The following is a 13,605-nucleotide window of genomic DNA, read 5'->3' as shown; positions in this document are numbered from 1 at the left end:
TGGGGGTGGGGAGCAAAAAGCCCGAGGCCAGAGCAGCAAAGCCTGGATGCATCTTTACGTGTGAGCTGCTCAGTCAGCAGGACCATTCACACCTCTTTAACTGTTCAAAGCGACTTTCTTGCCAAGGGGAAAATTACCTGGGGGAAAGAACAAATTCTTACTTGCCCTCAAAAAGGGGGTGGGGGAGACTTGACATTTTTGCCACTGTGCAGTGGCATTATTCAGCTGACTCCACAGTACTTTAATAAACAGCTTCTTTGATGTTATCTCCTCCTCCTCCTTTCCCATTGTCATTGCGATGGGCGAAATGGTTCTTCCAACAGGAAGGTTTCCTTTCCAGTGCGGAGAACATGTTCTTTCTTTAGGCTTCTCTTTTGCGGAAAGCAGTTCCACTCCTGGCTTGTCGCCCTCTGTGATTCAGATGTTTAATGAGTGCAAAGGTGGAAGGCATTGATTTTCTTATTAGTGTTTCTCTGCCCAGGCTGCTCATCAGAATCATTTGGGGGAGCTTTACAACCTGCCAAACCTGGCTGATGGGGGTGGCAAGAAGCCACTGGGTATTGAGGGATTTTGGTTTTTTAGGCTGCACAAGATTCCAGTGTGCAGCCAGCATTGAGAACTAGTGCTCTGAATTTTTAAAGCAGTGGTTTGGGTCTCCATGTGGGGTTTCCATGTGTTAATATTCAGCCAGCCTCCCTCAGAAGCTGCTGTACCTGAGGTGGAAAGCTGGTAGTGAACTTGGATTGGAATAGGGAGGGCTGAAGGGAAGAGAGCCAGGGAGGCCAGTGAGCAGAGACCACGAGCACAGATACAGGAGAACTTGTCCGGGTGTGTGATCATCTGGTCTTATCAGGGGCTCTAGGGCTTCTGGCCAGCCCGTCAGGAGAGGGTTCTTTGACAGCTCACTTGCAGTGCCTTACCAGCGGTATCCAGGGGTATCCAGATAAGAAACTTCTCCAAGGCTCTCCAGAGGAATCTAAAGAGAAGGTGTTACTAAGGGAGATGAATAAGGCACACTTGTTAATAGATACTAGACTTAAAGGGACAAAATCCAACCCACTTACTGTCCTCGGAAGCTGAGAACCTACCACTGACAGAGACCAGATATGGTTCTCATGGATCCTCTTCGCTCTGTGCTTGTGGGTGCAGGGGTCTGGCCTCACCCTGGTTTAAATTACTTCTGTCTACACAGAAGACCTTACACTTGGTCACACTGTCCCTCTTAGAAAGAGAACACCATACCTTGTTGAAATAATAGGATTCACATTGACTGCTTCTCAAGTGCAAAATGAAGCAGAACACTTTTGCAGTTCCTATGAAATGAAAGTATTTAATTATCATGCCTTAGATTTTTTTTGAGAATGCTTGTCATAATGCAACAGTTAAAAATTTTTTTAATGTTTATTTTTGTGAGAGAGAGACAGAGAGTGAGTGGGGAGAGGGGCAAAGAGAAAGAGAGACAGATACACATAGAATCCAAAGCAGGGTCCAGGCTCCGAGCTGTCAGCACAGAGCTCGATGTGGGGCTGGAACTCACAAACCACAGGATCATGACCTGAGCCAAAGTCGGATGCTTAACCAACTGAGCTACCCAGGTGCCCCCAAATGCAACACTTTCTGGGGTGAAAACAAACTGGGTCGGAGAGAATAGATGGCAGGTAACTCTTCAGCAAGTTAAGCTCTGGGTTTCTGGTTTCTGCCTCTTCCTGAGCCAGTCAGCAAACCTGGGCTTGTCTTCTCTTTTTTCAAGTCCATATAACTTACCTCCTAGGCCCTGAATTCACAGGCATCCCCTGCAGTTAGAGACTGAGGAGAAGTGCAATTAGAGACTTTATGGATAAAAATGAAAGGTGGCAGAGAAAATGGAGATGAGCAAGGACTTTTGAATCAGACCTGCATTTACTAGCTGGGGAAACTTTTCAAAGAGTTAGTTTTCTTATTTGTAAAATGGGATTAATTACAGTATCCAAAAGCATTTTTTGGTAAGAGTTAGATGATGTACTTAAAATACTTTAGAGCATATCAGTTGGAACATAGGAAACACCCAATAAGTACTAGCTGCTATTATTATTATTCCTCATGGATGGGCTCCTGCTGTGTAGACCCAGAGTCAAATGAAATGAAATAAAAGGAAAAGTAGCTGAGTTGATTTCTTGACTGACACACAAGTTGTCCTTCCCTCCTTTGGGAGTCTTATGAGCCAAATGGAATCTTCTGGGGTCACTTCTCTCTTCTCTTCTGTGTTCTGTGCTGCGTTCCATCTTGGCTGCCTGTCCTTTGAGGAGTATTTATGTATAAAATAATTTTAAAAATTTTATGTTCTCCCCATCCTAAGAATCTTCCATTTTAAATGGATCAGCCATTTGTTAGCACTTTAAAACTATCATGTGCTATGCTAAAATGCACACCACAAAAGCACATTTTTGCCACATGGCCTGTGTTTAAGTGATTCAGAGTAATTTCCATCACTGATAATTTAGCCATATGGGGGCAGGGGAAGGGAGCACTGAGTCCACGACCCTAATCCACTCAATTGAACTGTTTCCAGATCATGTCACACGAACTCTTCTCCAGATTTAGTCTCCGGTTCTTTGGAAGATGATAAAACGGTAGCCTGGGTTGGAAGCAATTGCGTTTATTGTTCGTGATTAGAAGAATCTTGTACTTTCTCTGCTGGGAAGAGGTGGCATATATCGGTGATGAGCCGATGAACAAAACAGGAAGGACCATGCTGTGGAAAGGAAAATGTGGCCACGTAGGGCTCTCATTTGTGAAAACACCACACACTGTCACCTCGACCATCCAGCCTCATACTGCAGAGACCAGAGAACTCAAAGAATATTTTTAGAAATCTGGGTTCCTAGACATCAAAGAAAGAACTGCAATGAAAAAAGTACTAAACAGTAATGCAGGAAGTGCCAGGTGGAGGCTGCTTCTGAGATCTCGGAAAATGAAGCCTTACTTACAGAAAAGCGGCTAAGGACACCCGCTAAGGAGCTGGGAAGCAGGCTTGAAGAACTCCTCCAGTGTTCCAGGAAGGAAGTGCTCCCTGCCAGATCACAGCCCAGATAATACCGGAGAAGTGTAGTTTGATTATATTTGCATGTGGGAGGTGTCCCTGAGGATGTCCTTCCCGAATGGAGATCAAAAGCACGACTCAACTTAGCATTCTTTTTGTTTAAGCAAGGTTTGGTCTGCTTTTTATCTCCATGGGCAATCTACCTGAGTAGACACTTCACCTAACTTCATGAAAAGGAGAAGTATATCTGAGGAAAAGAGAAATTTATTTGACTGAAATATATTAAAGTGAAATATATTTCAGTCAAATAAATTTCTCTTCTATTAAAGTGAAATATATTTCAGTCAAATAAATTTCTATTAAAGTGAAATATATTTCATGGCTGCTTTATTTTTATAGAGATCTCCTTGAGATAAGCCACAGGTGCTGGGATGGCATCAAAACTTAACTGTTGCTGAATACTAGTAGTGGTAGCAGTAGCAGCAGTAGTAATAGTCAGTGGCTGGTATTAGGCTAACAAGCTGACTGGGCTGATGGAGCCGCTTCACTAAAGGGCTGGGTGTCACTTCCATGTTGGGTGGTTCTCTGCTCCCACTTCTCCATGGCAAAGTGGGCAGGTACATGGTTTCCTGTCAATGTTTGTCTCTCATTCAGATGCTTCTCCCTCAATTTAGCAAGTTGGCAGTGGTGGGTTCTTAAGGCTGGAGTTTTGTCTCTTGGAAATTCACAACCCCACCCAAAGGAGGTGCTATTCTGAAGTTTAAGGCAGGATTTATTTATAGTAACTAAAAATGTTAGATTCTCATGTTCCACATATTATTCACTTCTTTATTTTGAAATCTTGGATACCCTATCTAAAATATGAAGTTTTTAGAAGGTATCAGAAAGCTCATCACGTGTGTGAGACTTTTTGTTTTTCTGTGCGCTATGGAAATATTGCAGGCTCATTTTATGATCCGTGCTCATTATTTATGATACAAATTGTCCTTTCTAGGGAGAAGGTTCTTTTCTTTCAAATGTCATAGAATTCACTTTTTCTTTCTTGAGATTGTTTCTAATTGGCTGTAAAATATCTCTGAGACCTGGGTGCTCACGTTCTGCCTGCAGAGTTTGTACGGCTACACTACCAGCTGCAGAATGTTTCTCCCATCTCAAGGTCATGTGTCCTAGACCTAACATGCCCACATGAATCCTCTATGGGGTGAATTATTAGCATATATATATTTTTTAATCTCAGGAAACTGAAACTTAAAAAATAAGTCATTGGTAGTCTTCTTAGCAAACGATGGTGGTACTGGGGCCACAGCAAGACCTTTGACTCCATAGGCAATGTTCGTTCTTTCACTTCTTCTTTTTTTTTTTTTTTTTTTTTTCTTTTTTTTTTTTTTTTTTTTTTTTTTTTGCTTTTTTAAAAATTGAAAACAATTTTAAATATGGAAAATTATAGAGAATTCGAGAAACAAAGACCCATGGACTCTCCCGTAGAATTGACAGCATGTTAACATTTTGGCATATTTCAGGTTTCTTCCAAGTCATAGAAAGCATTACAAAGAATTGTCTTGTTATTCCTCTGATCTTTTTCCTCTTCTCTGCTCTCTCCCTCTTTAGAAGCAATTTGTTCTCCATCCAGGCCATGTTTTGATGCTTTTATTACATACATATGTATCTCTTATCAGTATTTCGCCTAACTTAGGTGTTTACAAATGTATGTACATTTTTATTTATAATATATAAATAGATTTTATTGTATATATTATTCAACTTACTCTTTTCCTCAATTATGTTTCTGTTTCTGATGTTACAGATAGATCTAAATTATTTATTTTAATGGCTCTCTAGTATTTCTTTGTATTAATGTATTGTAATGTGCCCTGTTGATACTTAGCTTGTTTCCACATTTCTGTTCTTCTACAAACAATGCCAAGCGCGTCGCTTTGCTTCTGTAGTTATGAACATAGTTGGAGCCAGTTGGTCCCCGGAGCGTGTGTACGCCTCCACCCCCCTGGGGGTGAACTTCCCTACATCCTCGCTACCTCTCGGCACTGTTGGACTAGAATTTTTGCCAGTTGTAAAACAGTATCTCCTTTGTTTTAATTTTACTTTGCTTTGGCCTGATACCACGCCTCACTGTAGGTGCAGCTGAGTGTCTTCTCCTTAGCTCACTGACCATTCAGGCTTCCGCCTTTGTGAACTGGCCGTTCATATCCTTTGCTCCCTCTTCTGTTTGGTTGTCCTTTCTCCTGCTGATCTGTCGGAACTGTGGATACCGCCAACGTTGCTCATTTGTCAGAATGTGTTTGCATGCTGTTGTCTTCTTCCAGTCAATGTTTTTGTTCATTTCGTTATGGTATCTTGAAAAATGTACAAGTTTTAAATTTTGGTATAAATGTATCTGTCCTTTGGTGCTCCCTGTGTGTCTTGACTGCCATGAGGTTATTTGTGTAATAGCTTTATTAAAGTTTTATTTTATTTTTCAGCTTTATGTTTTTAGTTACAGCCTCCCACACTCCTACCATTTATCTCCTCCCTTAATCTTTTTCTCTGTAGCATGTATCATCCTATAATTTACACTTACCTATAATATATACTACGTATTATCTATAATATATACTACCCTTATCTGTCTATATATACCACACTTATCCATTTTGCTTACACAGACCTCACTAGAATGTAAGCTCCATGAGGGCAGTGGTATTTTTCCTTTTTGTTCTTGGCTGTACTCCTAACATCTGGAACAGTCACTGGCATGTAGTAGGTGCTCAATAAATACTTGTTGAAGAAATAAAGAATAATCCATGAATTTATTTTTGTGTATGTAGTGTGAATAGGGATCCACGTTTTTGTTTTTGTGTGTTTGTTTTTCTCACAAGAAGCTTGTTTCTCTAACAGCGCTCATTGACTACTTCATCTTTGCCCCACCGATTTTTTCATGACCTCTTTATCACCCTGGACTTGTTTCCCATGTGTCACTGCCTTTAAATTTTCCTTTTCTCTTGCCCTGATGGGTCAGTCAACATTTAAGAAGTGCCTTTTAGGAACCAAATGCAAAAATCAACATGAGTTCTTGCCCTCAAAGGACTTTCTGGTTGACCCTAAAACTTGTTTTAGAACTCAAGACAGAATAGGACAGGTATTAACCTGGGGAATGAGCTGTGTGCTAGTGACACAGAATCTGGAGATGGTAGTGATCAAGTTCATAGGCTTCAAGTAAACTGAATCTGGCTTTGCATCCTACTCCTTTCTTGACTTGGCTTTTTATATTGAACAAAGATATTTATTCTCCAACATTCAGCTTCCTTATCAACAAAATGAGTGCGGTCATAATAGTACCGGCTTCAGAGGCTTCTTGTAGGATTGATTGATGAAATGCATGCTAAGGGCTTAGCACAGAGCTTCTAAGTGTTCACTAATGCAGGTGTGGGTGCAGACGCCTTATGGAGGAGGTGATATTTGACCAGGTCTTGCAGGATGGATTGGATTTTTCTAGTCAGGGATCGAATGGGTGGAAAGGGACGTGACAGACAAAATATAGAATTAAAAACAACAACAACAAAACAGAAGAAAAAAACCCCATGGAGACCAGAAAAATATAGGGTGAGTTCAGAGAGCTATTAATCTAGTTTGGCTGGATTGCAGTGGGGAAAGATAATGAAGAGGCTGGAAATGAGGCCAGGGCCAGTTGTGGGTGAGCACCCCACTCAGCACCAAGCTAAGAAAATATCCTGTGCTGCCCTACTCCTGAGTCCTCAGTGGCGCCCTCTGCCTGGTCGGATCCAATTGCAGAGTGATGTCTCTGGTAGGAGGAGCTGGGCGAATAGGAGGGGAGAGAAGCAGGAAGGGCAGCTGGAAGCCTCCCGGGAGAACCCTGGCCAGTGCCGGTGAAGGTCTATATGCAAGGACACTTGAGTTTTAGGGACATTTTAAAAACCACCATTTTTAAGCACCAGCTGTGTATTACATGTGGAGCTGGATGCCTCCATGTGCACCATCTCACCACATTAGGCTGAGGTCTCTCCCTGGATGTTCCTGTTCGGTGCAGGGTCTGTAGTCTCTGATGCTGCATCTCTTGAGGAAAGCCTGGGGGTTTAGAAACTTACAGTGCCCTCTTCCCCGCCTCTCCATTCCACTTTCCTCCTCTAAAGTCAGAGGGAAAAAGAACAGCCTAAAGGCTTAGGGCCCCAGCAAATGCTTTGTAAAGGAAACTACCTGCCAGCATTCTTCCCAGACTTGCCTAATTTCCAGGCACTGTTGCACTGATAGGGCATCATCACAGGGAGGGTGGAAGCAGACCTCTGAACATCGCTGTGGAGACAGAAGGAGCCACAGCCTTGGTATCAGAGAGATGTGGGTTTAGATCTCAGCCGCGCCAGCATTCAGCTCTTGGGGGATCAGCTGTCCTGCTTTGCCAGCGAATGAGAAAGCTCCGGACACATGGGACTCCCAGTGCTAAAGCCTGGGCAGTCCCCGGCAAGCTGGGGTGAGCTGGTCACCCTCTTCAGCCCCCAGGCCTGACCCCTTTCCTCACCCCATCTGTAGTCAGCAGGTGCGTCCTGTCTCAGGGGTACAAAACATCACTGTGCCTCTCCCTTTATTCCACTTGCTTGGGAGTTTCGTTTTCTGCTTACTGCCTGCCTTCCTCACTGGGACATGTGGTCTGTGAAGGCGAAGGTCAGGTCTTCCTAGCTGACTGCTCTGCTCCCAGCATCTAACACTGAGCCTGACACAGAGGTGATCATAAGTGACTGCTGAGGGAATGATGGGTAATAAAACTCTAGGAACCTCAGTTTCTTCCTCCGTGGGGGATAATCATTCCTAGGGTTGTTTCTGAGAATAATAAGTGAACCCAGCAACAACCCTGATAGCCAGGACACACCCCTGTGCCTGCCTTCCCAGGGATCTGTTATTCCCTCTCAGATCAGAAAACCCAGTTGATTGATCCTTCCCTGATGTTTATACAGCCCATCATGTTTAGGCACCTGGGAGAAGCAGGGTGCAGTTCTCCTGAAAGAGAAGTTGGGTTATCTTTACTATAAGATAGAAATCAAGCCAAATTAGATTATTTAACCTCAGAAGCCAGTTTCAACTGATCCTTCTGAATGGTATAGTTCTATTATTATATATTACCTCAAACTTAATAGAAAAAAATTGATTAAAATATGTGCCCTGTTCATATCTAGCCTGGCTGAATGCCACAAGACACATTAATTGGAAATGAATTTCTACAAATCCAATCAAGCATCATGAAGATGAAAAATGTACCTTTTTTTTTTTTTTACCTCCGTTCCGTCATTGATTTTTCATTTTCCCGACTCAGAGCTTCATTTAGCAATTTTTCAGTTTCATTTTGTTGTGGCCTTAATTCATTCCCTTCACTCCCCCCAAAATGAGATAATGCACCATTTTCCTTGTCCTTTTTAAACGGTTCTTTTATGTTGCATTAGTGTAGGGCAGAGTCTGATCTCGTCATATTTCCCTATGCTTTATTATTTTTTCTCTTTTAGGAAAAGAGGGTAACTTCATTATTTTTTAAATTCTTACTGTGGTGGTTTTTATCAAGGAGAATGCACTTTAAAAATACAATAACTATGAAATTACAGTGTTACGAGACTCCTGAAATAGAATTAAGAGCAGCCGTAGCAACCATGAAAAACCTTTTCCGAAGAAGAGTGCAGAGTGTCAGTTATTCTCATTTTTCATGGGGGGGGGGTGCCAAGTGCATGGACATTAAGCATGATTCTTAGTTTGCTAAGGGTGAGGAGGACAATTATTTTCTAGATCACATAGGGTTCTAGTCCACAAAGGGGAACATGAGTTTGGGTGGAAAACAAGGCCCTGTCAGTACAAGAGGAGGCAAAAGAACACTCCATCCAGAAGTGAGCTCTAGAAGATTCTTGGCTATTCAAATGTTCCATGTCTGCCCTGGTAGGTTCACTGATCCACTGAGCCTCTAAGGGGGGGGTGAAAATGATAATAGGACTCTTCAAACTATTTTCCTTGTGAATTTTTCAAATACTCTAACAGCATAAATTGCCACTGAGAAGTCAACAAGGACTCAAAGTATCCTACTGCTTTGCCTTTGCCTGGAATTCATAACCCTGGTTGTCTCGTTGTTATGAAAAGCTTTAACTGACAGTCATCTTTGATACCTTTGTCCATGGGAAAATGAATTTTTTCTTCATAAACGTGGCTCAAAGCAGAAAGTCTTTTGAAATGAGGATCCATGGGAAAGAGTAACAAATCGGAGGTGCTGGTGATAGAGGTTGGGAATGTTATTTATTAACGTGTGGTCAGGTTTCACAGTACACACACATGCACACACACACAACTCTCACATCCTGATTTTGAATAAATGTGCCTGTGGACCTCCATTGGTTAATCCTAAAATTTGAATGAAAACGAAACAAATTTCCTAGCAATTACATCATAAACTTAGTTTGGATTGAAAAAAATCTAATTCCCTCTTCCTCACCGGAGGATGTTAATGTGATTCAATGTGATCATCAGTTTTAACATGACTTCTTGTATGGTGCTCCTTTTCGGTGTATGTTTACGGTTCATTTAAGGATTTTTCCAGATACATATATATTGTCATTTGCCCACTGGTAAAACACAATGACCCTATGGCACAGTTTCTTAAAAAAAAACATACCAAGTGCTGTGTACTATTTAATACATATTTGCTGCTGCATTTCTTACATTCGTTAATTTCTCTTCTCATCCCCAGCCTCAATAGTGAGTTATGTTTCACAAGTTTTGCACAATTGGGTACTATTCACATAATTCTCATTACAGGGCTGTATTGTATTCTGACATTAACATGAAATGACCTGTGACCTGCATGTGTGTCACTAACGGGGAAAAAAAATTTCGGGAAGCTGAGAAGCCTCATAACTTCCAGGGTTGCTCTGAAATCCATAACAGGATCTTACTAAAATTTTGCACAGTTTCATTTTGTTCTGGTTGACACATAAGCTGTTTTTGAAAGAAAGCTTAGGAGTCCTTTCACTTTAGCAGTGTTTCCAAAAGCAGGTTATAAAAACGTGTGGATTGACAAGGGTACTTGCATCTTCTAAGAGAACAGTTCTTTTATGTAAGATCATTGATACAGTAAACACATGCCCCCTGTGGGTGTGCGGTCTAGTGCAAGAGAGAGATGTCCACAAAGGATGGTAGTAGCAGCGAAGTGTCTTAACAGGGGTCTGTTGAGAGGGCTGAGGTAGAACAGAAGAGGGAGACAGGAAGCCAGCCTGGAAGATTTGGGGACTGCTGCTCTGGGAGGTGTCTAGTGAGTATGTTGTGACAGCAGGAGATCTCTGGGTGGAGAGGGGGATGGAGGGTAGGAAGGCATGCTTGGTGGAAGCACCAGCTTGTGCAAAGGCCCAGAGGCAGAACCACTGTATGTCTGTGGGGTGCTGAGAGGATGGAGTGGCTTAAACGTGGGGTTCATCTGGGACAGGACAGGCATGAAAGGACAGTAGGGACATAGAGGGGGGATCGTAGCAGAAGGGCCTCACATCCACGCTAGGGAGTTTGAATGGCAGAAGCTTGAGAGGGTTTTTAAGTAGGGCAGTGATACGTTCAGCATCTCTGGGGGTAGGCCTAGAAGCCAGTATTTTGTAAAAGCTCCTCCTTGGTGATTCCATTGTGTGGCCACGGCTTAAGAGGGATTGCTTAGTTTAAATCACCTATGGACATAACTCAGTGGTGGCAAATGTGAAGAAAAGCCATTATCAGTTCTAAGAAAGTAGAGGATACACCCCTCCCCAAAACATACCACTTTAAATATCAGACTGGCTATAGTCTTAAGAGACCTAGCATCCCACGTGATCATTAGGCTGCAAGATGTATATTCGGCTTGAGTTACAAAGAAACATGCTTATCAAGACAAAAATAAGAAAAAAACTCTATTAACATTAGTTACTAGATTCTAGATTTTCCAAGATGGGTTTCTTTCTTTGTCCTAGAAAGGGGGTCTACTATTTGATACTGAAATTTAACAGTTGTGACAAGATTATGTTCTGAAGTAAAAAGGATGAGGTTTGGAAAGTGAGTGAGTCTGATTTCTCATTTCTTAAGGCCTTGATTTGAGCCTGGTACTTTGGTCATTTACCACCACCTGGTGACAGCTAGATCTAAACGCAGCTTCATGAAGAATCCACGAAGCTCTTCAAGGTCAAATTTACAAATCTGAATGTATCAAAAAGAGTAAAGGTTGCAGGCCAGCTGCATGGCACCCTGGATGTTGGAGTGGCCCTGATTTGGCGGGTGCTTCGAGGACATCCACCTTGGGTCACCAGGGCCTCTGAGACTCTGTTCCAGACAGTTTTGCCCCTGAAGTCTAAGGGAGGGATTGGTGAGAGATGGATGTATGGAGCCCCTGATTCACTCCCTCGCTGTCTGGGAATATAAGGATGACAGACGTCTTTACTCTCAAGAAGCTCACAGTCTAGGGAGGGAGAAATACTAGTAATAACATAGCAGTAGCTACATTTAGAGCGTTTATCATGTGCTGGGTTCTGTAGGAGACCATGTTTGAAGGTGGTTTGATGTTGGCAGTCATGACTAACACCGTTTTCCGCACAAATGCGTGGTTTCGAGATTGAGCCTCACAACAGGTATCTCCTAGGAGGACACTGGGCCGTGCTCCAGGGGCAGACCCAGGGGAGACAGTTGGGGTTCAAGGTCAGCGCCCCATGTAGGGTCTGAGGGGCAAGTCATGCGCTGTCTGCCAGCCTTGGTGTCCTTTTCTCTCTCATCTGAACAAGTCAACCCTGGTCACAGGATATGCTGTACAAGGAATGGTCAAGGATAAAAGTATTCACTTAGAACAAGAGCACGATTGCTTCTGGAAGCTTCAGTTGTTGAGAAAGGCAAGCCTTGGCAGCAGAAGCTTCAGCACCCCAGACCCTTCCCACGGCTGTCCTCTCCTGAAGGAGGTGCCTCTTTCGCTCCACCTCTGTCCTCCTAGAATGCCCCGGACTCCCCTCCCACCCCAGCCTCCAGGTGACAGCTCTCCCCCGTCGCTACTCATTTTTTAAAAATGAAAATCCTGTCTGTATTTTCCTGGGAACTGTTCGTCAGGGTGCCTTTCAACCCTTGCTTCCTTAGACTCACAAACCGGTCTGATTACTTCAGAGATAGTGAAGCAAGTGTATTTGAAGTCTCTTTTTATGTTATTTGATGAAATTTACTCCAACCTCCTTGGAACATTGTAGCTAATTTTAGTACCTGTTTTGCCTAAAGAACTAAAGTCATTTTAAAAAAAATCTTAATACCATAGGAAGGAATGAAAGGGAGCATTATAAGGATGATTTTTGAAAACTATTCCTACAAATATTGAAGGACATTTAAAGAAATGACTCTCTTTTTGCCCATAATCCTACCCGAACTCAGAACTGTTCCATTTATTTAACTTCTGGCTTTTACCTTCGATCGTTGTGAAATTTTTTTTTAATCCCCCCGAGGCTTTTTGTAAACACTTAAATTTTGCAGTATATTTGTTTGCAGTGTCTCTAATAAATTCCATCAAATTGATATTCCATAATGTATTACCCAGTCCTTTAGTGCTAGACATTAAGGCTATTTCCATTTTCTATTATAAATAATAGGAGCAAGAACATCTTTGTATATACAGCTTTTTTTCCTATGTCTGAATGATATCCTTAGGATAAATTCCCAGGAGTGGGATTAGTGGGTCAAAGGGTATGAACAGCTTTATGGCTCTTAATATTTATTGCTAAGTCGCCCAAAGGGTCATTCTAATTTACAGTGCCACCTGCAATACATGAGAGAAGCTGTCCCTCCCAGCCCTTTCAGCACGGAGTTCTTCAGCCAGTGGTTTGGGGCAAATTTAAACGTTATTAAAGGGTAACTTGTTACTGTTTTTAATTGGGAATGTCTTTAATTATTTCTCAACATTGGACATTTTTTCTTAAATGTGCTTACTATATTCTATTCTGTATGGCTTACTTTTTATGTCGGAGTGTATTTTTTGACACTAGGTGGAATTTAAAATGTTTTATCGTGAAAATGTCAAATGCACTCAGGACAGACAGACTAATCAATGAACACCCCTCCCCCCAGGCTCATTACCAGTTTCAACAAATAGCAAATTGGCTCTATTTACCTTCCTTGCCCCTTCTTTTCCTCTTTTTTCCCCCTTTGTGTAGTTATTTTAAAGCAAATCCCAGACATTCTGCTTGTGTTTTCTACACTCTTCATCTCTAACACAATGGACTTAGATAATTGTAATGCTATTGTCGCATCTAACAAAATTAATGATAGTTCCTTGCTATTATTTAGTACCAATCTGTCCTAAAATTTTCCACAGTGTCTTTAACATGTCCTTTTCACTGTTGCTTTGTTTCAGTCAGTCCAGAGAAGGTCCATTATGTTATGTTGATGGTTGTGTTTCTATCCTCTTTTAATCTAGAGCACACTTCTCCCCGTTCTTCCTCCTCCCCCGTCAAGTTTCCCCCACCCAGTGACGTTGCAGGAACTGAGTCTGTTGTCCTATAAAAGTTTCCATGTGATGGATAGGACTTCCTGTTTATTAGCTCCGGCAGCTTGGTGAGACTTGGTTT

General features: G+C 42.1%; 1 protein-coding gene across 3 annotated transcripts in view; it reads left to right on the top strand.

The window, feature by feature from the left end:
* The window catches only part of MYZAP (myocardial zonula adherens protein), a 91,916-nt gene that overhangs the window by 52,666 nt on the left and 25,645 nt on the right, over positions 1-13,605 (top strand). The window contains exon 11 of one of the 3 annotated variants that reach the window (XM_077747971.1): positions 2,549-3,265. The exons of the other annotated variants lie outside the window; for them this stretch is intronic. Coding sequence (XP_077604097.1) covers positions 2,549-2,602 — 54 coding nt within the window. The 3' untranslated portion in view covers positions 2,603-3,265. Of the gene's footprint in view, positions 1-2,548; positions 3,266-13,605 lie in introns of those variants that run through there. 3 annotated transcript variants of the gene reach the window in all.

Source organism: Crocuta crocuta, unplaced genomic scaffold (assembly GCF_008692635.1).
Source record: "Crocuta crocuta isolate KB4526 unplaced genomic scaffold, BGI_CrCroc_1.0 scaffold130, whole genome shotgun sequence".
Classification (NCBI taxonomy): domain Eukaryota; kingdom Metazoa; phylum Chordata; class Mammalia; order Carnivora; family Hyaenidae; genus Crocuta; species Crocuta crocuta.
The sequence above is the reverse complement of the archived record's forward strand: the minus strand, read 5'-3'. Positions and strand labels throughout refer to the sequence as shown.